At 37.0% G+C, this 22,692-nt stretch overlaps 2 protein-coding genes across 3 annotated transcripts in view; one reads left to right on the forward strand and one right to left on the reverse strand.

The window, feature by feature from the left end:
- The window catches only part of LOC140155235 (pseudouridine-5'-phosphatase-like), a 15,423-nt gene extending 3,790 nt beyond the window's left edge, over window positions 1-11,633 (reverse strand). The window contains exons 1-4 of one of the 2 annotated variants that reach the window (XM_072177989.1): window positions 11,501-11,633; window positions 5,920-6,138; window positions 5,254-5,489; window positions 1,678-4,486 (exon numbers count right to left, since the gene is read on the reverse strand). In XM_072177989.1, the coding sequence (XP_072034090.1) occupies window positions 4,262-4,486; window positions 5,254-5,489; window positions 5,920-6,138; window positions 11,501-11,570 (750 nt within the window). In that variant the 5' untranslated portion in view covers window positions 11,571-11,633 and the 3' untranslated portion in view covers window positions 1,678-4,261. Of the gene's footprint in view, window positions 1-1,677; window positions 4,487-5,253; window positions 5,490-5,919; window positions 6,139-11,500 lie in introns of those variants that run through there. The other variant, XM_072177990.1, reaches the window with a different exon arrangement.
- Window positions 11,634-15,153: 3,520 nt separating this feature from the next.
- Window positions 15,154-15,570, forward strand: LOC140154446 (uncharacterized protein B0403.1-like). Its single transcript, XM_072177012.1, has one exon. The coding sequence runs from the start codon at window positions 15,154-15,156 to the stop codon at window positions 15,568-15,570; it is 417 nt and encodes a 138-aa protein (XP_072033113.1).
- Window positions 15,571-22,692: the final 7,122 nt, after the last annotated feature.

Here is a 22,692-nt window from a genome sequence, read left to right on the forward strand (position 1 = left end):
ATCAAATTTGTCACTTTCAAAGTAAATGATCCCAATAGAATTAGATAAACGACCCAATGGAATTTGGCATGTCTATAGTCAGTATCTACCTGCAGTCACCGGAACTAGCGTGTGCTGCGTTAGCTTAGCATGGCTTCTTGCGTACACATATGCGGCACGTTAATCGCACATGTAAAAGTATGTACAAGCACCAAGTAACGCTAAGCTAACGCTGAACTTTAAAGCTAGTGCCGGTGACTGGATGTAGATATTAAGACTGGATGCAATATTAAGATATTGCTGCTTTTTGGGTAATGCTTGGCAACAGTCAAAGGTTCATAAGCACAAACCAAGTTGCACCAGGTCTAACGTTAGATCTGGTCTAACTATGGAGGTTACACTTAGGGAGCGATCCTTTTACTATTTTCTTTCCCCCCTCTACTAGCGAAGTCCAAAAGTTAAACTACAGTTAAAAGGGCATTTCGTGATCCACAGCCTCATCCCCCCACTTTTCTCAAAAAAAAGTTGAGATTTTTATATCACTGGAAACCTCTGGCTACATAATGTTTACAAAATATTTCTTGCAGATTATTCGTTTAGCAAAGATATCGTGATATTTGAATTTCGTTCTGGTGCACCAGAACGAAATTACAACGCATTGTCTATGGAGCAGTGTAATACACATAATCATGCATAACTTCATGAGCATAAAATCGGAATCAACTGAAATTTTGGGAATAGGTTTTTTCGTGGATATCTAATGAAATATGACATAAATAGAGGATGCTAGGATCACGAAATACTCCTTTAATCAAGAATAAGGTATGTAAATAACAAAAGTTCCTTCTCCGTAGGACTAATCTCCATAGTTAGACCAGGTTTAAAGTAAGAACTGGTGTAACTTATTTTGTGCCTGATGGGGGGTACTTCAATATTTTTTGGATGGGTGTGTGAAGCTCCAGACTTTTAAGGACCATTTGACTGTGGAAAGGTACCCACGTCTAAGGATTTTCTCAAAATATAGACCCATGTCTAAGGATTTCTTTTGAAATTTTTTGCAAAATAGCAACCCATTGGAGCAGCACATCCCCGTATGCCTTTTGTGTGGGTTCACCCCTCCCTAGGGTTTTGTGCACATGAACCTATGTATTGAGCAAGATGTTTTTTTGGGTATTACCATGTGTTTTTATGTGATTTTGATGTTATTATCTGTTCCAACTTTGATGACACCTCTCTCACTTTCATAGAGGTATTAGAGTGGTTTGATGAGACAAGTGTCCTGTTTTAATTCTTTGCAAATCAATGCTGTATTGATTACATGTTCATTTGCTCCATTGCATTTACACCCACAAACCTCCTCTAACAGTGAATGGAATTTGTCCAGCATGATGTCGTCGTAGCTGGAACATATGATTTCAAATAAAATGAATTGTGCGAGGTAAAATGCATTACTAAAAGTGAAGCAAGCATAGCCATTTCATATGTCCTGAAGGAACAGGGACCTCCATTAGGGGCCTTAATGGGGTCCAGGGGCAAATATTAGTGTCCATATGGCAGGGTTATCTTCATGTTAATTAACACTAGGGGGAGCCAAGCAAATGCTGCATACCATTTATGGCATACACATCCCTATCTGTAGATCATGCACTATATCATGACAAGATCCAACAATAACAGACAAGTGGGGACTTTCTCAAATAAGATAATAATAATAATTTATTTCTTCACCACTCACATTCTTACATATTAACAAAATACTATTATTTTTGGTGATTGAATTTTCAATATTTTGTGCTGAGAAGCCAGTTAAAACTGTTCTACTCTACGGATAAAAAGTTTTTGTCTTAACCACCTGGGAAAAATAATGACCTAACTGATGAACCATTGAGTTTGTTTTCCAATGTTTGTCTGTAAATAATCCATTTCTGTATACAATATATGTGTGACAGGATCTGAAGTTCTGAATTTTATAAAGCAAGGGACAAAGAAAACTGAAACTTAAGATTACCATGGGTATTTTAAAGGAGGATTTCGTGATCCTAACATCCTCTTTTTATTACATTTTCCAGTAGATATCCACGAAAAAACCTTATTCCCAAAATTTCAATTGATTCCGATTTTGCATTTGCGAGTTATGCATGATTATGTGTATTAAGCTGCTCCATAGGCCACTGTTGTAATTTCGTTCTGGTATACCAGAACAAAATTCAAATTTGACGATATTTGTGCTAAACTAACTAATCTGCAAGAAATGTTCAGTACATAAACATGTAGCCAGAGGTTTCCAGTGGTATAAAAATCTCAATTTTTGTGGGGAAAAGTGGGGGGGGGGATGAGGCTGTGGATCACAAAATGCCCTTTTAAGTAATTCTTGGCCAAGCTGGAACATGTACCTGTTGCATCCTGGTAGTGTCAGGCGTGTACATGCAATCTTTTGAACCGTGTTATATGAGTGTGTGTTTATTGCAGAGCTACAATCATACCAAGTACTAGTATTCCACCTTGGCCAAGAATTATTTAAAATACATATTGCATTACTATAAAGTATGCTAGAAATTCATGTTTCCAGCATTGCATAAGCAATACAATGTAGGTTCAAATGTGATTCATGTGTGACATCAGGCAACGCAAAACCTTTGCTAAATTTGATTTAACATTATTTAAATTTATTGAATCTTAAAGTATGTCAGTCAAAGTAATGTGAAAAGAATCATCTGTGGAATCCAATTTGAAGGAGATTTCTCCACACACTGCTAAAGAAAAGGAGAGATTTTCCTCAACATACAACATTTTTTACTACCCACTTTGCTTGTTCACATTTCAAATGCCACAAGCAACTGGGACCACAGACTAATCACAATCAGTCAAAGTCCCTGTGCTTTGTATGCTGTGAATTCTTGCATATTCATGAGGGCTGATCGTTCTATCTAGCGTGTCTAAAAATCTAGCCAGCATTGCATCCCTACACGATAGAGCATTGCATATGTCTTCGCGTACATGTATATGCGGGAGACCGTAAAAATTATGCAAAATGTGCATAGCAGTTTCGTCTGTCCCATTTCATGGAATGATCAGCTCTCATTATCAGGCAATGCCGAGACTTGACTGATTGTGGTTAGTCTGTAGTATGTGACTGGGACATAGACTATCTGTGACCAAGCCAACAGACAAGACATGCAAAGTGTTAGATTTTTGAATACCTCATAGATTTGTAACATTACATAGCTATGTGGTGCATGGGATCCCTGATTTGATTCTTCTGTGATTACTCATAAACACACAGATATTTTTGATCGATTGTTTTGTAATTTACTGACTTAGCTATACTAGCTACTAAATGATGATTGATTCAAATCAAAGTATTTCAGCTGAGGAGCCACAGCACTGGAGAGAAGACCACTGTTTTTTATGTAACCAGGGAAGTAAATTGTACACATGATTGAAGTTTCATTTCAAAACCTTCATAAACTTGACAATAATTTCTATTTATCAAGCAAGTACTATAAAGTTAAAGGAGTATTTTGTGATCATAGCATCCTCTTTTTATGACATTTTTCAGTAGAAATCCACAAAAAAGCTTATTCACAAAATTTTAGTTGATTCCAATTTTGCGTCTGCGAGTTATGCATGATTATTTTGACGATATTTTTGTAACCCGAATTGATCTGCAAGAAATTTTTGGTACATAAACATTATGTAGCCAGAGGTTTCCAGTGGTATAAAAATCTCAACTTTTTTGAGAAAAGTTGGGGGATGAGGCTGTGGATCACGAAATGCCCTTTTAATTTGGAATGTTAGATTCAACTGTTAACATAGTTTTTTTGTTCAATTCCAGTAAAAGATGTAGGTTTCCTTTTATAGGCAACAAGAACCGCCGTTGAGGACATGATGAGTTGGTCAAAGATATTATTGAGTGAATAGCCCCCTGGCCGAAAATCATCTATCACAGACATTCACAAGTCAGCTATCAAAGACCACATTGCCTCTACCAATCATTCTATCAATTGGGAGTTATCGACAGAGAAGCTGACAAGACTACCAGGTGGCAGAAAGAAGCCATCTGGATACATCGAAAAGGAAAAGACTCTGAATAAGGATGAGGGGGCATATACACTCAATTAATATCTTTGACCAATTCATCATGCCTTCAGCAGGAGGTGATTTATGTCACCTATAAAAGGAAACAGTCAGTTGTGATGGGTTGCCAGTCTGATGAAACCACTAGTGTAGTGGAGAAACGTCACTAACACCTACATTTTTTACTGGAATTGTACAAAAAGAATTATATGTTCACAATTCCAGAACTTGTCCACCAAGTCCTTAATACACCATCATATGGTGGTAGTCCCCATTCTTGTGGTACAAATTGTTCTATCGATGGTATAACTTGGTCGACGATGTCATCAATACTTGTTGTGTCTAGCCGTTTGTCTGGTACTAAGACTGCATGCATCCCAGCTGATTTAGCAGCTTGTACTCCTAGTGTGGCATCCTCAAACACCAAACACTGCAGGTGAAAAGAATTTAAAAAAAGTTACAGGATGGGGCTAAATCATGACCATCCACAACAAAAGGGTAATACGACTGCTCAGTGCCAAAAGTGTGTAAGTGCAATAGCTGCCATGTGTAGATGAGTACAATATACTGTGTGTAAATTGCCAAATGTTCACAGGTAGCTATTGCACTTACCCACTTCAGGCACTGACTTAGTCAAATAATATTGGCAGAACTAGTTTTGAGATAATGGTCCATTGAAACTAAGAACGACAAACTGCCCCTGTACGCGTACACTCAGGGTGCTTAACTTTACGCACATGATTTGATACTGCAGCAAGCGAAACACACGTGTACGTCACTACCAAACTTGAACCAAATTATGTACCATTTTCCACCCTGATGTGACATCAGTGCGCATTTCATTAGGTGCAGCTTCCAAGTTGCTAACAGACGTTCAAAGTGTTGGCATATGCACACATGTGCTTAAAGACGCTGCATCAAGGGCTTATGCAGCCAGCCATGTTGGGAGTGTTTTACATGCCTAAATTTGTAAATACACACCCAGTTTTTGCCCACATGGCCTATACTTTATACACAAATCTTAAATTTACACACCCAGGTTTTTGAATTTTACACACCCAAACCTTCAAATCCTACCCAAGACCTTGCGCCGAATAGATGCGCGCGCGAAACAGCGGCCTCAATGCGTTGACGTCTCTGCCACATCAGGGTGAAAAATATTATAGGCATTATTTCTACTGAAAATAATATACGTACATTACTAGGTATGGGTGGTTCCCCATCAAATCTGCTGGCAGCAACAAGGAATGCATCTGGTGAAGGTTTGCCTCTCTTAACATCAGGATCATCACCAGCACATACAATGTGATGAAATAAACGGAAGAACTCCTGGTGATGAGTAGCCTTGCGGTCAAATGAATACTTGGTTGAACTTGTAGCTACAGCAATGGGAACATTGTGCTGATGCAGATGTTGTATAAGTTTGTCAACACCTGTAATGCAAACAAATCAAAGGGATAAGATTCATGTGAAATTTGATTTTAAAACTGCATTTTTAGTTTAAAATAACATTTAGTGAGGGAATAAACCAAAATAATGATGGAGTCCTGTAAACATAACTAACGCTTCATTTCCCTTTGATGTTTTTTAAGGGGGTATGTATCAAAAATGTAACCTTGTCACTGATTAATTTGATAACCAGGCAGGTTTGGTTCACCCCAGATGAACTGCTCTGACGGGGTTGAGAAACTAGTTGAGAAGGCTTGATCTAGGGTTGCAGTGGGGGCACCTTTTATTACATTTGGCAATGGCAAGTGTCAAATATATATCTACATCTGTGGGGCTGTAGCTACAGACCCAGGTGTCCATTACTGCTACATGACACTCATGATTTGCAATACACTATATGCTGCACACACCCACCTGGCATAAGCTTAGCTGTTACAAACACCTCTGTCATTCTATCTCTACTCATTTGGACCCAATCTTGAGGGGTGAATGGTAGACCTAGTTCATCTATCATCAGCTGGGCTCCTTCAAGGATCTTGGTTCCCATCATTTTCTGCTTCATTTCCCATGTGAATGACTTGCCATACCGCTGTAAGATCTCATCATAAACTACTGTGTACAGGTCTTCTGTATCTGGAAAAACAAAATCACTTGGTTTTGTTATAAATACAATTGCACATTAAATGCAGACAAGTAGATATTGAATGGTTCATCATGATTATTTATATAATATAATTTGTTTCATGCAGAATCATGAGTCTGAATGAGGGAAGGAATGTGGATGGATTTCTTTGTTTTTATGTAAAAGCTTGCAAAGAATGAATGAACAAAATATTGAGGAGAAAATACTCTACACCAAGTCATGGTTGAAGATGTGATCATTACCCAAACATGATGAGCGAAAAGAAAGATGATATATGATGGCAATTAAAGCTATAAACATAAACTTACTATAATTATTAAACTGTTTTCAGCTCACCCCAGTCAGTGATGTCACTGCTGAAACGCTACTGCGATGACCGAATGAAAAAATGTGGTGCTGCACTATTTGTACACGAGTCAACATGATTTTTTAACTGCTACTGTTGGAAAATGCAACAGCGGTACCGACTCCACAAAGCGAAAAATACTTAGCTTACACAAATCCTAAAGGAGTAGAGAGACCTTGAGCTCTCTCTAAGATTTAAAGGCACACTAGTCTAATCAAATCATAGAAGACCTATGATCAAATATAGGTCAAATTTTACTTTGGTTATTCTTTGTCAAATATTACAAAATAATATTAGTAAAAACTGTCAGTAAACTTTTCTGGTCATTTTAAAGTCAAACTAATGAGATAAAATGAAAGAAAACTCCCTTACTACTGTAACTGTGGTGTTATATGCGGGATTTAAAGTCATAATTATGACTTTAATTCAAACTTGCTCCGTTGTCTAAAAAACACAATGAATTTGGCTGAATCCAATTTAAGGCCCTGCATGCTTTTATCGATTAGCTGGAAAAACAAAGGATTTGAACCAGTGTTCTTCACTGTAGTGACAGCATGGTGCAGCGCAGTCCATTCAATCAAATGTTGTTTAATATCAACCTATTTGTGTGGTGCATTTGTTATGTGTGTGAGACGAACTATCGCGGTAGATTGCAATCGTGCTTCTGTTGAATGTATTTGAGTAACTAGTCTCCCATATTTACGGTATGATGCATCATATGCACAACCTCTATTAGGTGGAAGTTGGTACTGTATAAACATTACAAATATATATGCCAAAAAATCAGGTTTAAAAAAACCTGACCAAACTCATTTTAAAAGGTTGTACATTATGGATTTAAATAACATGAACAAAATATATTTACCACCATTAAAACAAATATTTTGGTACCGTAATGTAAAGTTCTTTTTTAAAGTTCTTTTGGTATTAAATCTTATAATAACTACTTTAATTATAATATTTTGTCTGTGACTAAACAACTGTGGGCATGGTTAATTAGAGTCTAAGAACTCCATCGCGCATGCGTATGACTCTTGAAAAGGGTCACGAGTGATGAATTAGTTTATTCATAAAATTAGTCTCAGGCCAGACTGTATGTGGCTATTGCTGTGAAGGAGACTATCATAAACAAGCCTTGAAATAAGCGGGCGTGGGGAGCAAATTTGCTCTCGTAAAGCCAGCAATTGCTCCTGGTCCTTGTAAAATTCACATGAACCAGGAGCAATTTTTCTGAAACAAATTGCTCCTGGTTCCAGTTATGCACTTGATGCAGTAGTGCTGCATGGTATGCTGTATTGTATATGCAGAAATGCTCCTGTTTCTTCAGAAATAGCTCCTGGTTCTTGTAAAATACCAGTGAACCAGGAGCAATGTTTAAAAAAAAATGCTCCTGGTTTCAGTCTGCTTATTTCAAGGCTTGATCATAAAATACAACGTAACGTCCACGTTGGAACAATTGGAGTACGGATGAAATATTCATTAACGGGACTGAAGCAATGTGGGCATTTTTCAACACAGAGACTTCTACAAATTCATCCAAAGGTAAGCAAAGGTAGGGTTGGGGATCGCATTTTAAAATTAAAAGTAGACCATTTTGGGGGCTGTACATGTATTTGGTGTACATGTCACATTTTGAACAATGAGTGAAAACTGACAACATTCACTGGTGATATAGCGACGCTGTAGTAGACAGCCGGTCACGGAAGAATGGCTGTATAGTGTATACAAGTAGACATAAGGTCATATGATACTACAAACTTTTATTCATGTGCAAACTGCAATGAAATTGTACCCATGTCATTGATATAAAAAGATGTGGAAATGTTTTGCCATTTTGTAGAGTAGCTTGTATATTGTAAGTAGACTGCGGAACTCAGTCCTCAATGATAGTCAGTCATTTATCTTTTGGTCGTTATATGACTATCATTTGAGGGACTGAGTTGTTATAATATATCTTCCGAGGTGCAATTTCAGACAATAGCTGGGGATTAGTGGGGCAGAGGTTATCTATTGAATCCTTTCATGACCACTGAAGCATAGTCAAGTCTGCAAGGACACTCGGCACAAATTGAAAGACCATCACAAAAGAATGCATGCATGTCAGGTCATCGACACCAATTTGGTGTTTGTTATGACACAAATTTTGTGTCTGTTATGCACCTCGAAATATGTACCTTAAAGTCTGTATCTATATTGTAAGTATGTTTAGGCAACCCAGTATTATTACTAAGCCACCCTCTTTATCATTGGAATCAGTGGCGCCAGAAGTAAAAAAGTTCGGGGGTCAGGGCACGAGCATGTTTGTTTTACTTAACATGCTTGAGAACTGAGAACTCTAGCTTCGAATTTGCACATGATAGTTTACGCATTCAAATGCTAACATTTTATGGAAATACTCATCTATTATTTATGGAAATGTTAATACAATACATTTATATGAATACAGCCCAGGGGGTCACTCCCATTGTGGCCTGTACACCATCCGCGATAATAAAAATGCGTAAAAAGGGTCGGTTTTTTTGTGGGTTGGCACGATACGCGCGTAACATGTTAAGGGTGTCAAAAACATGAAAAACAGGAAAAAAGGGTAACACAAACAAATTATTGGACTTAATAATCTTTTCAAGTTTTAATAAAACGTGCATCTATCATGATAATATTACATTTTATTATTTTATTATTTGAATTACATAAGCTATGTCAATTTTGTGTCCATGTTAATTTTATATGGATTTACCTGTGTTGATTTTAAACTGTTGTGAGCGTGGAGCTACGCAAATTGGCAGGCGATTACCCACCATGCAATGCGAATACACGAAACGATCCAGTTTAGGATGCATCGCAGTTCCTGTTGTGTAAACCAGGCGTAAACCGCCCATCCAACCTGATCGTGTGCACAGGATTTGTGCTGGAGGCTAGTTAATGCGCACAACCAATGCGCAGAAGAAGACCTTGATACTAGGCGGAGCTTCGTTTCACAAGAATGATTGACAGCTGTGAGTTAAGTGAAATTCTGTTCTGTGATTAGTACAAAAATATGGGTCTCGTATAAATGAATATATTATCCATGGCTTCAAAATTAGGAACCGTTTCTTCCACAGAGCCCTATATAGGGCTCTATGGTCTCTACTCATCATACACGACCGTAGAAGGTCTGGCCAGCGACGACGCTTGCCAATCAGGCTAGCTATTTGTACGGCGTGGCCTCTCATCCTTTTTATCTCTGGTCTTGTCACGCTGGTAGATTCGCCCACCTGTGATTACTGACCTGGATCTGACAGAAGATTGTGGAATTTACGATTTTCAGCAGCAGGATGTTATGAAACTGCCAATATTTGCAAGTATTCTGAAGGATCGGTAATAATTAAAATATTTTTCATGGTGTCGGTAGTGCAAGTTGAAGTTAGTGAATTTGTGGTTTTGTATGTTATGTGCAAGAGTGTTTTCAGGAAGCGTAAATAGGCAGGCCATTATGCTAAGCTCTCCATGTTATATGCGAGTTCGGCGACGAACTGGACACATCACACAGTAGTGTGATGTGTCCAGCCTGGATATAGGGAGAAGGCTCGTCCTCGTGTAACCTGTTTAGGGTATCGTTTTGGCCCAGAGTTAAATCCTTGTTTAGGGTGCTTAATTTTCAAAAGTTGATTATCGCGGATGGTGTACAGGCCACAAAAAAAAAACCACCACAATGGGAGTGACCCCCAGGAATTCAGTATAAAACTCAAACACACATTGATAGGGACAGGCACATCTGTGTGAGGGCGCTATTTATTTTACTTGATAATAAAGCCCTATGTAAATCTGTGCCATTTTGTGCCACTGAAAACACCATTTTTGGAGAAAATGATGAATAAAACCAAAATTAATCTGTTTCAGATGCTCTAGTTTGCATTGACAACAGATTCAAAGCTTTAGGAAGCAGAATGCAACATTGTCTTCACTTTTTAATATTTTTTTCTGTGAGATATGCCTTGGTGAAAATCACCGTTTTGGTCAAAAAGGGGTCAAAAGGGCCATTTTGGGAAAAAATTCTATTTTGACCCAAAATTCATCTTCTGACAAAAGGAAACATGGTTTGACAAAAACTTTCATCCTTTTCACATAACAATTCCAGTTTACTTATTTGCTAGGAGAAAGCACTTTTTTTTTTTTTTTTTGGGAAAATCATTGTTTTGGCCTAAAATGGGCCCAAAATGGCCGAAAAATGGCAAAATTTGACCAAAATTAGCACACAAATCACTTTTTTACCACCTTAAAATTTGAATTTTCATTCAAAATTTCACAGATGTGTTGAAAATGATAACATACATAATATTCAACAAAAATTAGATTAAATTACAGTGAAAACAAAAAAATTGACAGGGGGCACAAAATTATCAAGTCCCCCATGCACTCCTATGGTAAGTCTTATCAGAGAAAATGGCCCAATGTTCCGACAGTAATTTCAATCATAACTTCACTTAGCAATACAGTAGAAGATTGGTTTTGGTGTCAAATTGTTTCTGAGAAGTTCTCTCTTCCAATAAACAACAATTCATGTTAATATAATTAATTTGAAATTTTTATGCCTGTCCCTAACATTGATCATGTTGATAAGCTTTAATACCTACCATTCATGTAGACTGCGGAACTCAGTCCTCAATGACAGTCAGTCATTTATCTTTTGGTCGTTATATGACTATCATTTGAGGACTGAGTTGTTATAATATATTTTCCGAGGAGCAATTTCAGACAATAGCTGGGGATTAGTGGGGCAGAGGTTATCTATTGAATCCTTTCATGACCACTGAAGCATAGTCAAGTCTGCCAAGGACACTCGGCACAAATTGAAAGACCACACGACACACGACACCAATTTGGTGTTTGTTATGACACCAATTTGGTGTTTGTTATGCACCTCGAAATTAGTACCTTACGGTCTATGTCTGCCATTCATGCAGTAGTAGTAACTCATGAACTACTTTTTTTAAACTTTAAAAAGTTTAGTACCTTATAGTACTTACTGAGCAATAACCCATCCATATCAAATAGTACATGAGTAATATTTGCACGAGGTTTGACTGGCGAAGTCATTGTTTTTGTAAGCTTTCAAAATTGTAGAATTTTCAAGTTCACGAACAACTCACTCATCGAACTTTCCCGTAAATATACCAAGCGTCACAATTTTGCACATGCGAGTGCGAAGTCCTTAATGTAAGTATACCAAATATTCTACTACAGGACTTGAATCCCTATAAATGAGGTTAAAAATAATTGGCATACGAGCTTTGTTTAATTGCAATATAGAGATGGGCAAAATAGGATTATCTCCCCCCCCCCCCCCCCGGTGCTTCAGACTGGCTGTGCACTATCACACAAAAAAGAATTAGGCCTACATAGCAATTATTTAAACAAATCACAAAAGATCACCTTTTACAAAAACAAATTGCACAAATAAAACAATGATACCACCCAGTAAGAAATGCTGAAAGTACAAAACATACCAGTTGGATCAGAAGTTTTCTGCTGGACAGAAGGCAGTGTGTGGTAGTGAATGGAGTGAAATCATCATGGGCGGAGGTAGTCAGCGGGATCCCCCAGGGCAGTGTGTTGGGCCCGATACTCTTCATTATCTACATCAATGACCTGCCAGACAGTTTGAATGGTAACGTGGAGATGTTTGCAGACGACACAAAGGTTTACAGTCACATTAGGAAGCCACAAGATAGGGCTGTACTGCAGCATGACCTTGATAAGCTGAGTGACTGGGCAGAGAAATGGCAGCTAAAGGAATGTCAGACGACTCGACCTCCGGACTACTCGACTTCTGACAACTCGACCTCCGTGACAACTCGACTACGGACAAGTCGACCTTCCTGAGAACTCGAGCTTTATATTCACCGTGCACTTGATGCATCCATCGCCGATGGATGACTTGCTGATTGTGCATTTCATTTTACATCATGTTGAAAGATTTGCTTGCTCCATGTTTTCCATAATATTTATGATGTGATGATTAGATCTACTATGGTTTTATTTCCTATGGTTTTATTGTCAATCATTTTAGTGATACTAGTAATATATCCAGACTTTTATTACAATATCCCGGTACAAAATTCTAACATAGTCGTATCGGGGCCTACAAAAACATGTGAAAACACTCAATTTTTTGAAGTTGTTTCTTTCTTATCTCTCTCCCGGGTTATTATAAACTGGTATATATATTATCTGATGTCATTATTTATTTATTTATTTATTTATTTATTTATTTATTTATTTATTTATTTATTTATTTATTTATTTATTTATTTATTTATTTATTTATTTATTTATTTATTTATTTATTTATTTATTCCTATGTGCAAGAAGTCTTGTTTGTTTGTTTTTTGGCTAATGGGGGCTGATGTTCTGTTTGCGCATATCAAGTGAATATTATTATTATGATCATGAAATGTACTTCAATACATGTCACTATTATTGTGGTTTTATTGTTAATTATTTTACTACCGTGATATTAGCCGGGACTATAATTAGAATGGTTAAGAAGTCATAATGAAGAACTTTATTAGTTTCTTTGCTTATTTTTTTCTTTCTTGCTGTTACCCCTTATTTTTATGCATTATGTATTTATTATGTCATGTTTTACTATTATTATGTTTGTTTATTTATTATTGCAATTTTATTTATTTCATTTATTTAATTAGCAATTAATTAATTTTTATTATTATTTACTTGGTTGTTTATCTAACATTTAGTATATTTCAACATTGCGTGAGGAATTATTTATGGTATATTGACGATAGGTTATAATAATAAAATTATTGTAAAAGATAATAGCTTGAAATAGCTCTGCGTAGGAAAGGGATGGGATATCTTGGAAATATTTTGGTATTGTCAACTTGATAAGGTGATTAGCGCAATGTCACATTGTACAATAGGAACAATAGCCGAATGGCTAGGATATTGAATTCTTTGGTATTAATCATTGACTAGTGTGCTATTATTTATCAATGGAAATCTATAAGTATAATCAGATTCTAATCATCGATATCAAGTTGAAGAAAAGTTATAACAGTAAGAAGAATAGTTTGGATTTAGTTTTGGAAATAACATAAAACATCAACAATCCCCGTTCATATCTTAAACGTATTGATGCGATGTCAAATAAAACACAAATCTCGTACTCCACCACCCCCCCCCCCCCCTGCCAACGCACCATGCTATGCATGCCTTCCGTTGCCCATCAACGTGCCTGCAAGTTGAAGCGATAGAAATTAAGTCTTATACTCCGTTGCCCACCAACGTGCCCCAGACTATGCGTGCATGCATGGGTTCCATTGCCCACCAACGTGCATTATGTTAAACGTGTCAAAATTAACACAAGTGCAGTGCTCCGTTGCCCACCAACGTGCTGTTAAACGTGTTGAAGCCTGTGAAATTAACACAATTCCCCGCATACTCCGTTGCCCACCAAGGTGCATATGTTAAGCACGGGTTCCGTTGCCCACCAACGTGCTTACCTATGTTAAACATGTTGAGGCGAATTGGAATTAACACAAGTCTCATACATGATGACAATAAACACGTACATACTAAGTGTATTAATGAACTTCTGTATTTTATAGACCCGCGCGCCGCGCCGTAAATGATGTGCTCAATTTCAGAGCATAAATTATAATAAATAAATAAATAAATAAATAAATAAATAAATAAATAAATAAATAAATAAATAAATATATATATAAATAAATAAATAATATAAGCAAGTCAATATTAATAGCGAAGCTTAAATCAAACCCAATGGAAAATACCGGTACATTGCTAAAATATTATTTCTTGGTACTGAAATCATTTTTATTTCATGTCAAAAATTTTATAGTCCTAAGACAATTTATCCATCCATTCCAATTTTTTTTTCATCCATTCCAATATAAAGAAGTTTTAATTAATTGTGTTTTAATAAATGCTCCGCGTGGTGGTAAGAGCTGTATTTAATTCGTACACGGAACCCCAGAAGTAACTACTAGAGCTTACTAGCAAGTATGACTTTTCTGTAGAAATACGCGGTCTGATCATGATTCTGTATCTGATTTTTCTAGTGATATTTACTCTCCACGAAAACTACTAGTTTCCTTTTTATCCGACTCTTTATTAAATTATAGATCCCAATGATCATGTTCATTGATAACACTAAATACCTGACAATCATTGATTTTATATAATACCAAAGAATTTAACCTACTGCGCCATTCTGCTATTGTAGGTAAGTGACAGTGCGCTAATCACCTTATCAAGTGGTCAATACAAAAATATTGCCATACCGTATCTCTCTATGCAGAGTTCTAATTATGATCTTGAAAATCATGTCTTGTTTATATATGGAATATTAATTCATATTACGATAGTATTATTTCACACAAAACATTTAAATGTAGGCCTACTAATTATGTTAGCTACTCAACAAAGTAATAATGATAAATAACAACAACTTCGTGCATGCATTTATCACTATTCATGAATGCACCAAGTGCACGGCGATTCTGGAGGTCGACTTGTCAGGGAGGTCGACTTGTCAGGGAGGTCGAGTTGTCCGTGGTCGAGTAGTCCGTGGTCGAGTAGTCCGGAGGTCGAGTCGTCCTGATACCAGCTAAAGTTCAATGTCGGGAAATGTGGAGTTATGCACTACGGGAGACAAGATGTTGGTAATACATATAGTATGAGAGATGGAGGAACGAGGGCTGATTTAGAAGTAAGAGATGAAGAGAAAGATTTGGGGGTTGTTTTTGACCCATCCTTGAAGTTCAGCAAGCATGTGGGGAAGGTGGCTAACAAAGCCAATAGGATTGCTGGATTAATTAGAAGGACATTCACGCACATGGATGAGAATATGTTTCTTCCACTGTATAAGACTTTGGTGAGGCCCCACCTCGAATATGCCAACTGTGTGTGGAACCCATTTCTTCAACAAGACATCACCAAATTAGAGAAGGTACAGAGAAGGGCTACTAAAGTGATTGCAGCTATCAAAGATCTCCCATACCAGAGTAGACTGGAAGTTTTGAACCTACCCTCCTTAGCATACAGGCGCCTATAAGGGGAGATATGATCCAGGTCTTCAAGATTATGTATGGTAGGCCTATCAATGATATGGACAAGAATAAGCTGTTTGTGATGAAAGATTCTGAAAGAGATCTTCGAGGTCATGGTCTAAGGATTCAAAAACAGCATGCCCGCCTGAACATAAGGAAATACAGCTTCACACACAGAGTGGTGGACCAGTGGAATTCACTTCCTAAGTCAGCTGTAGAGGCACCCTCAGTTAACTGCTTCAAGAATGAAATAGACAAGTTCTTCGAAGCTAAGTACAACAAGTTTGTCTATTAAGTTTGTAAGTGGCTAAATATCCCATGCAGTGGAGTTTGATTGAACTAAGGTGGGCATTATAAGCCTTTTGGTTTAATTGAGAGCCCGAGAAGACAGGTGAATACAGGTGAATACAGGTGAATACAGGTGAATACCAATAGATCATGCAGCCATCAATAATATTCATTACATCAAAAATTACAAATCAAATCTCCATTAATTGTGGAAATGGGCAGAAAGTTTGTCTTTACCCTTTAATAAAGTATTCTCTGTTTCCCTATTAAATTTAACATGGGCCCTAAATCCAAAAATACATAACATGCACGATTTGAGGTTGGAGATTCGGCATATTTTTTCGGTTCCCCGGGAACAAGGAACGGGATTAAAATGGTATAAAATAAACGTGCACTGTCTACAAAAATAGTTGGCTTATTATTTTGAAATTTGCAAATATAAATATAATATAATATAATATAATATATAATATAGGCTAAGGAATTTATCACCAAACATTTTATAATGTTGAACAGGAAAAATCAATATCATGCTTTATTGTTAACAATGACATAAATAAGCTCGTCCCAAATATGTTTCAAAGTTAACTGTCACAAAATACATGAACAATTGTCTCAGACATCTTATCACAAAAAGAACAATTTGGGGAATCTTTTCTTTTGATCTAAAGTGATACGGTAGCTCTATGAAATAAAATTATCTTAAAATAAAATGAACGGAGACGAGTGTCAATAGAACATTTAAAATTAGTAAGGTGAATTATTTCCCACTCTTCCCAAGACTCTAAAGAACCTGATTCTAGGTGCATTATTCATTTTCTTCGGAAGGGGCCAGGGCCGGATCATAAATATGTCGGTGACCGCAGTCAATTTTTCGGATGACCTCCCCTATCATATTTTTGCGAACCTATATCTCGGGTTGACAGACTCAAGAAAAATTATTCATTGCTGGAATTAAAGGCGCGGAGCGTGAAAAATTTTAGCGGCGTGAACTTGAGAAAGTACGAAGCGCGCAAGATAAAATCTTGATTGTATTAACTTGCCTGAGTGCACATTTTGACCGTGAAAGAATACGTGCGCAGCGCGCGAAAGCTGTTGCGAGTTGAAAGCTGCCCCTTGTTAACGGCTGGAACAAGGTACGGGTCAGAAAAGTTTTGGACCTATTAAAATAGCGGAGGAGGGGGTCAAAAAGCATTTGTACACAATATAGGGAGGATCGAATATTTTTGATGAAAATTAGCAATTTTAGCAATAAACATTTAAGGGTACATTCAGGTAAGATGGACCCTTCAGGTGAAATGGGCCCCTCAAACGTTTTGCTAATTTTTCGCAATAAAAAGGTCCATTCAAAATATTAACATTGTTATTTAAGGAATCGGATAGCAATGTTTGCACAGTATGTGGGACCTGTGAGCACATATCAGACATATCGAATTACATTCTGAATAATAAGAGGAATGCTTGTCCTTCTGATATCAAATATTTTTGGAAATTTGCGATATAAATAATACAGAATTTATGCATGAGGCAAACTTATTGAAGTTGATATTTTTGATACTTAACAGTCCTCGAAGTAATTTGTTATGAATAATGATATGTACTTAAAGTGTATGTAGCTATAGGATGAAAAGCCAATCATCAATTGAAAATATTGCCCTTTCATAATTATGAAGGTATACATTTTCCCCCCAAAGACCTAATTTTTGTGTGTGTTTTGGGGAAAAAATCTTTATCTTCAATACGAATTTTTCATTTCATTCCATCCTCGTTTTCAAAATCAGTGGCGTACCGTGGCCGCCCCTTCCCCGGGGGCCGAAGAAAATCCAATTTTGCCGCCCTTCCTCAACAGCCCGAAAAGGTTGCCCCAATTTTTTTTACGGTCGTTTGACCCCGGGGGACTGGCGCCCCAAATCCCCCTCCAAAATACGCGCATGAAAATACAATTCGATGTCTACCTCGACCTCATCGCCCCCCCAGAAAAAAATACGTGAAAAACATCGCTATCCGAGCCTTTATTAAACAATGTTGTTTTGGTTCACTTTACTTTACTCATCTCATACACCGCACACCGCCCCTGGATGAGGGGGACGGCACGGACCGTCATATTCGCCACCAGACCACCACACCCGCGCCCGCCTCTACATGGTGAGAACACTTTATGAAATGGAGGCGGCTGCCGTGAATCGAGTTCAGAGCAGGTGCCGTACTTTCTTGCATGCACTAGTAAAAACTTAGCATAAGAACGGCACCCAAGATGTGTGTAGGGGGATACTGGGGGAGGGGGCAAGAAAAATATTTTTGGGGGTGGGGTGGGAGGGGGATGACAAATTCCCCCTTGTCACCCTCCCCCGCGTGCCGCCACCGATTGTGATTGGGCCCAGGTTGGTGCAGGTGCACACAATTCGTCAAGGTCGGCTGCTGTGTTTTAATGTGTTACCGCCCAAGTCTAAGATATAATTGCATACGAGCTGTGTTTAGCTTAGTCGTCGGCTGCCGATTGCAGGGTGCACTACACTAAATCCTTCCGCATTTGGTGTAACCCTTCAAAGTTCCGGTAAAAATAGCACCTATGCGAAATATATCGGCGTCCCGAGGGAACCAAATTTGAGTGACTCTTGGTTGGTTTGATAAAAAAGATAGAATAGGAGCTCAACATTACATATCTGTTCAGAAAATTTTCTGGATCGAATGTGCATGGGTAATAGGCCCTCGGAACAATATCATGGCCGGAACTGGTAAGGAGGCGAGCGTGTCGGCTGAAATTCGGGATGGCGCTGTTCAGGAGTTCGTATCTCTCAAGTTTGTCTTAACTTGTCCCAAAAAATTAAATTTAAATAAAAGTTTAATCTTTATTTAAGACATTGGTTTGATCAAAATATTAAAAATGTTGTTACATGGGGTAGAAAAACAAACTTACTTTCTTGTATTTTCCCGTGTATTTCAATGGGACGATTATTTAGTGGTGTGTGCCCTTCGAAGACTCATTTTTAAATGCTATGGACATGATTCATACCTGATTTTAAGTGCCAAAAAGTTGAGATTTTTGACTGAAACTGATGTCTTTGCAAAGAAAAAAAGTCTGTTTTTCTATTTCCGTCTACAAATACGCGATTTCATTCTTAAACGCACGAGAAATTAGCTTCAAAACGCAAGTTCCCGTCGAATTGACAATTTAAGACCGTGCTTGAAATTGAGCTATTTTGGCCCCAATATCATAGAAGTGGTCACTTTTGGTTATCTCGGTGCAAAAAAATGAAACATCTTTGGAATTATTTTGATGCAAAATGTAATTATAAGATCAAAACTCAATTATAACCGTTTTGAAAATAATCACTGAACCTTTAATTGGGTCTCAATAGACATTTAAAGTCAAAGTATACTATATTATGGCCTAATGATGACAAAATAACGGCATTTTTATCTCATGACCAAATGTTCAATTCCCAAGAGAGAAATTTATCAATTAATTCTAATGATGGGGTTTCTTAATTTGAGATCTTGCAAAAATAATACACGCAACTTGGAAATTTAACATTTTAGAGTGTCAAATTACCGTTCTATCTACCCATAACACCCCCCCCCAACTTAAGGCATATACCTATTGACACGTCCTTATATTATGCATGATCTAAGAGTGGGGGGGGGGTGGGGGTGAAATGATCACATGTCGCTTTTCGGTCATGTTAAATTTGTGATTGTACATATATTTTTGTAAACAAAGTCACTTTCCTGATGTTAATGGGATTATAAATACAGTTTAACATGGTCAAAATGTTGCTCTGGCCCTTGAATGCTGAAAATTGCGAAAAGTATCATATTTTCACTCAGTCCGAGCTTGTTTGGAGCCCTGTTTTATAACTTAGGAGTGACTAGCGATTAAAAGCAATTACACTTTTTCAGGATGTTGACCACTGATTCCAAAAATAAAGAATATCAAAAATATTTTTTCTTATAAGGGTGCACTACACTAAATCCTTCCGCATTTGGTGTAACCCTTCAAAGTTCCGGTAAAAATAGCACCTATGCGAAATATATCGGCGTCCCGAGGGAACCAAATTTGAGTGACTCTTGGTTGGTTTGATAAAAAAGATAGAATAGGAGCTCAACATTACATATCTGTTCAGAAAATTTTCTGGATCGAATGTGCATGGGTAATAGGCCCTCGGAACAATATCATGGCCGGAACTGGTAAGGAGGCGAGCGTGTCGGCTGAAATTCGGGATGGCGCTGTTCAGGAGTTCGTATCTCTCAAGTTTGTCTTAACTTGTCCCAAAAAATTAAATTTAAATAAAAGTTTAATCTTTATTTAAGACATTGGTTTGATCAAAATATTAAAAATGTTGTTACATGGGGTAGAAAAACAAACTTACTTTCTTGTATTTTCCCGTGTATTTCAATGGGACGATTATTTAGTGGTGTGTGCCCTTCGAAGACTCATTTTTAAATGCTATGGACATGATTCATACCTGATTTTAAGTGCCAAAAAGTTGAGATTTTTGACTGAAACTGATGTCTTTGCAAAGAAAAAAAAGTCTGTTTTTCTATTTCCGTCTACAAATACGCGATTTCATTCTTAAACGCACGAGAAATTAGCTTCAAAACGCAAGTTCCCGTCGAATTGACAATTTAAGACCGTGCTTGAAATTGAGCTATTTTGGCCCCAATATCATAGAAGTGGTCACTTTTGGTTATCTCGGTGCAAAAAAAATGAAACATCTTTGGAATTATTTTGATGCAAAATGTAATTATAAGATCAAAACTCAATTATAACCGTTTTGAAAATAATCACTGAACCTTTAATTGGGTCTCAATAGACATTTAAAGTCAAAGTATACTATATTATGGCCTAATGATGACAAAATAACGGCATTTTTATCTCATGACCAAATGTTCAATTCCCAAGAGAGAAATTTATCAATTAATTCTAATGATGGGGTTTCTTAATTTGAGATCTTGCAAAAATAATACACGCAACTTGGAAATTTAACATTTTAGAGTGTCAAATTACCGTTCTATCTACCCATAACACCCCCCCCCAACTTAAGGCATATACCTATTGACACGTCCTTATATTATGCATGATCTAAGAGTGGGGGTGAAATGATCACATGTCGCTTTTCGGTCATGTTAAATTTGTGATTGTACATATATTTTTGTAAACAAAGTCACTTTCCTGATGTTAATGGGATTATAAATACAGTTTAACATGGTCAAAATGTTGCTCTGGCCCTTGAATGCTGAAAATTGCGAAAAGTATCATATTTTCACTCAGTCCGAGCTTGTTTGGAGCCCTGTTTTATAACTTAGGAGTGACTAGCGATTAAAAGCAATTACACTTTTTCAGGATGTTGACCACTGATTCCAAAAATAAAGAATATCAAAATATTTTTTCTTATAAGGGTGCACTACACTAAATCCTTCCGCATTTGGTGTAACCCTTCTTAGTTCCGATAAAAAATAGCACCTATGCGAAATATATCGGCGTCCTGAGGGAACCAAATTTGAGTGACTCTTGGTTGGTTTGATAAAAAGATAGAATAGGAGCTCAACATTACATATCTGTTCAGAAAATTTTCTGGATCGAATGTGCATGGGTAATAGGCCCTCGGAACAATATCATGGCCGGAACTGGTAAGGAGGCGAGCGTGTCGGCTGAAATTCGGGATGGCGCTGTTCAGGAGTTCGTATCTCTCAAGTTTGTCTTAACTTGTCCCAAAAATTAAATTTAAATAAAAGTTTAATCTTTATTTAAGACATTGGTTTGATCAAAATATTAAAAATGTTGTTACATGGGGTAGAAAAACAAACTTACTTTCTTGTATTTTCCCGTGTATTTCAATGGGACGATTATTTAGTGGTGTGTGCCCTTCGAAGACTCATTTTTAAATGCTATGGACATGATTCATACCTGATTTTAAGTGCCAAAAGTTGAGATTTTGACTGAAACTGATGTCTTTGCAAAGAAAAAAAGTCTGTTTTTCTATTTCCGTCTACAAATACGCGATTTCATTCTTAAACGCACGAGAAATTAGCTTCAAAACGCAAGTTCCCGTCGAATTGACAATTTAAGACCGTGCTTGAAATTGAGCTATTTTGGCCCCAATATCATAGAAGTGGTCACTTTTGGTTATCTCGGTGCTGAAAAAATGAAACATCTTTGGAATTATTTTGATGCAAAATGTAATTATAAGATCAAAACTCAATTATAACCGTTTTGAAAATAATCACTGAACCTTTAATTGGGTCTCAATAGACATTTAAAGTCAAAGTATACTATATTATGGCCTAATGATGACAAAATAACGGCATTTTTATCTCATGACCAAATGTTCAATTCCCAAGAGAGAAATTTATCAATTAATTCTAATGATGGGGTTTCTTAATTTGAGATCTTGCAAAAATAATACACGCAACTTGGAAATTTAACATTTTAGAGTGTCAAATTACCGTTCTATCTACCCATAACACCCCCCAACTTAAGGCATATACCTATTGACACGTCCTTATATTATGCATGATCTAAGAGTGGGGGGTGAAATGATCACATGTCGCTTTTCGGTCATGTTAAATTTGTGATTGTACATATATTTTTGTAAACAAAGTCACTTTCCTGATGTTAATGGGATTATAAATACAGTTTAACATGGTCAAAATGTTGCTCTGGCCCTTGAATGCTGAAAATTGCGAAAAGTATCATATTTTCACTCAGTCCGAGCTTGTTTGGAGCCCTGTTTTATAACTTAGGAGTGACTAGCGATTAAAAGCAATTACACTTTTTCAGGATGTTGACCACTGATTCCAAAAATAAAGAATATCAAAAATATTTTTTCTTATAAGGG

Source organism: Amphiura filiformis, chromosome 6, assembly GCF_039555335.1.
Source record: "Amphiura filiformis chromosome 6, Afil_fr2py, whole genome shotgun sequence".
Classification (NCBI taxonomy): Eukaryota; Metazoa; Echinodermata; class Ophiuroidea; order Amphilepidida; family Amphiuridae; genus Amphiura; species Amphiura filiformis.

Bases quoted from the DNA above. Each gene is read 5' to 3' on its own strand.
- LOC140154446 (XM_072177012.1), top strand. From the start codon at position 15,154: ATGCACTACGGGAGACAAGATGTTGGTAATACATATAGTATGAGAGAT.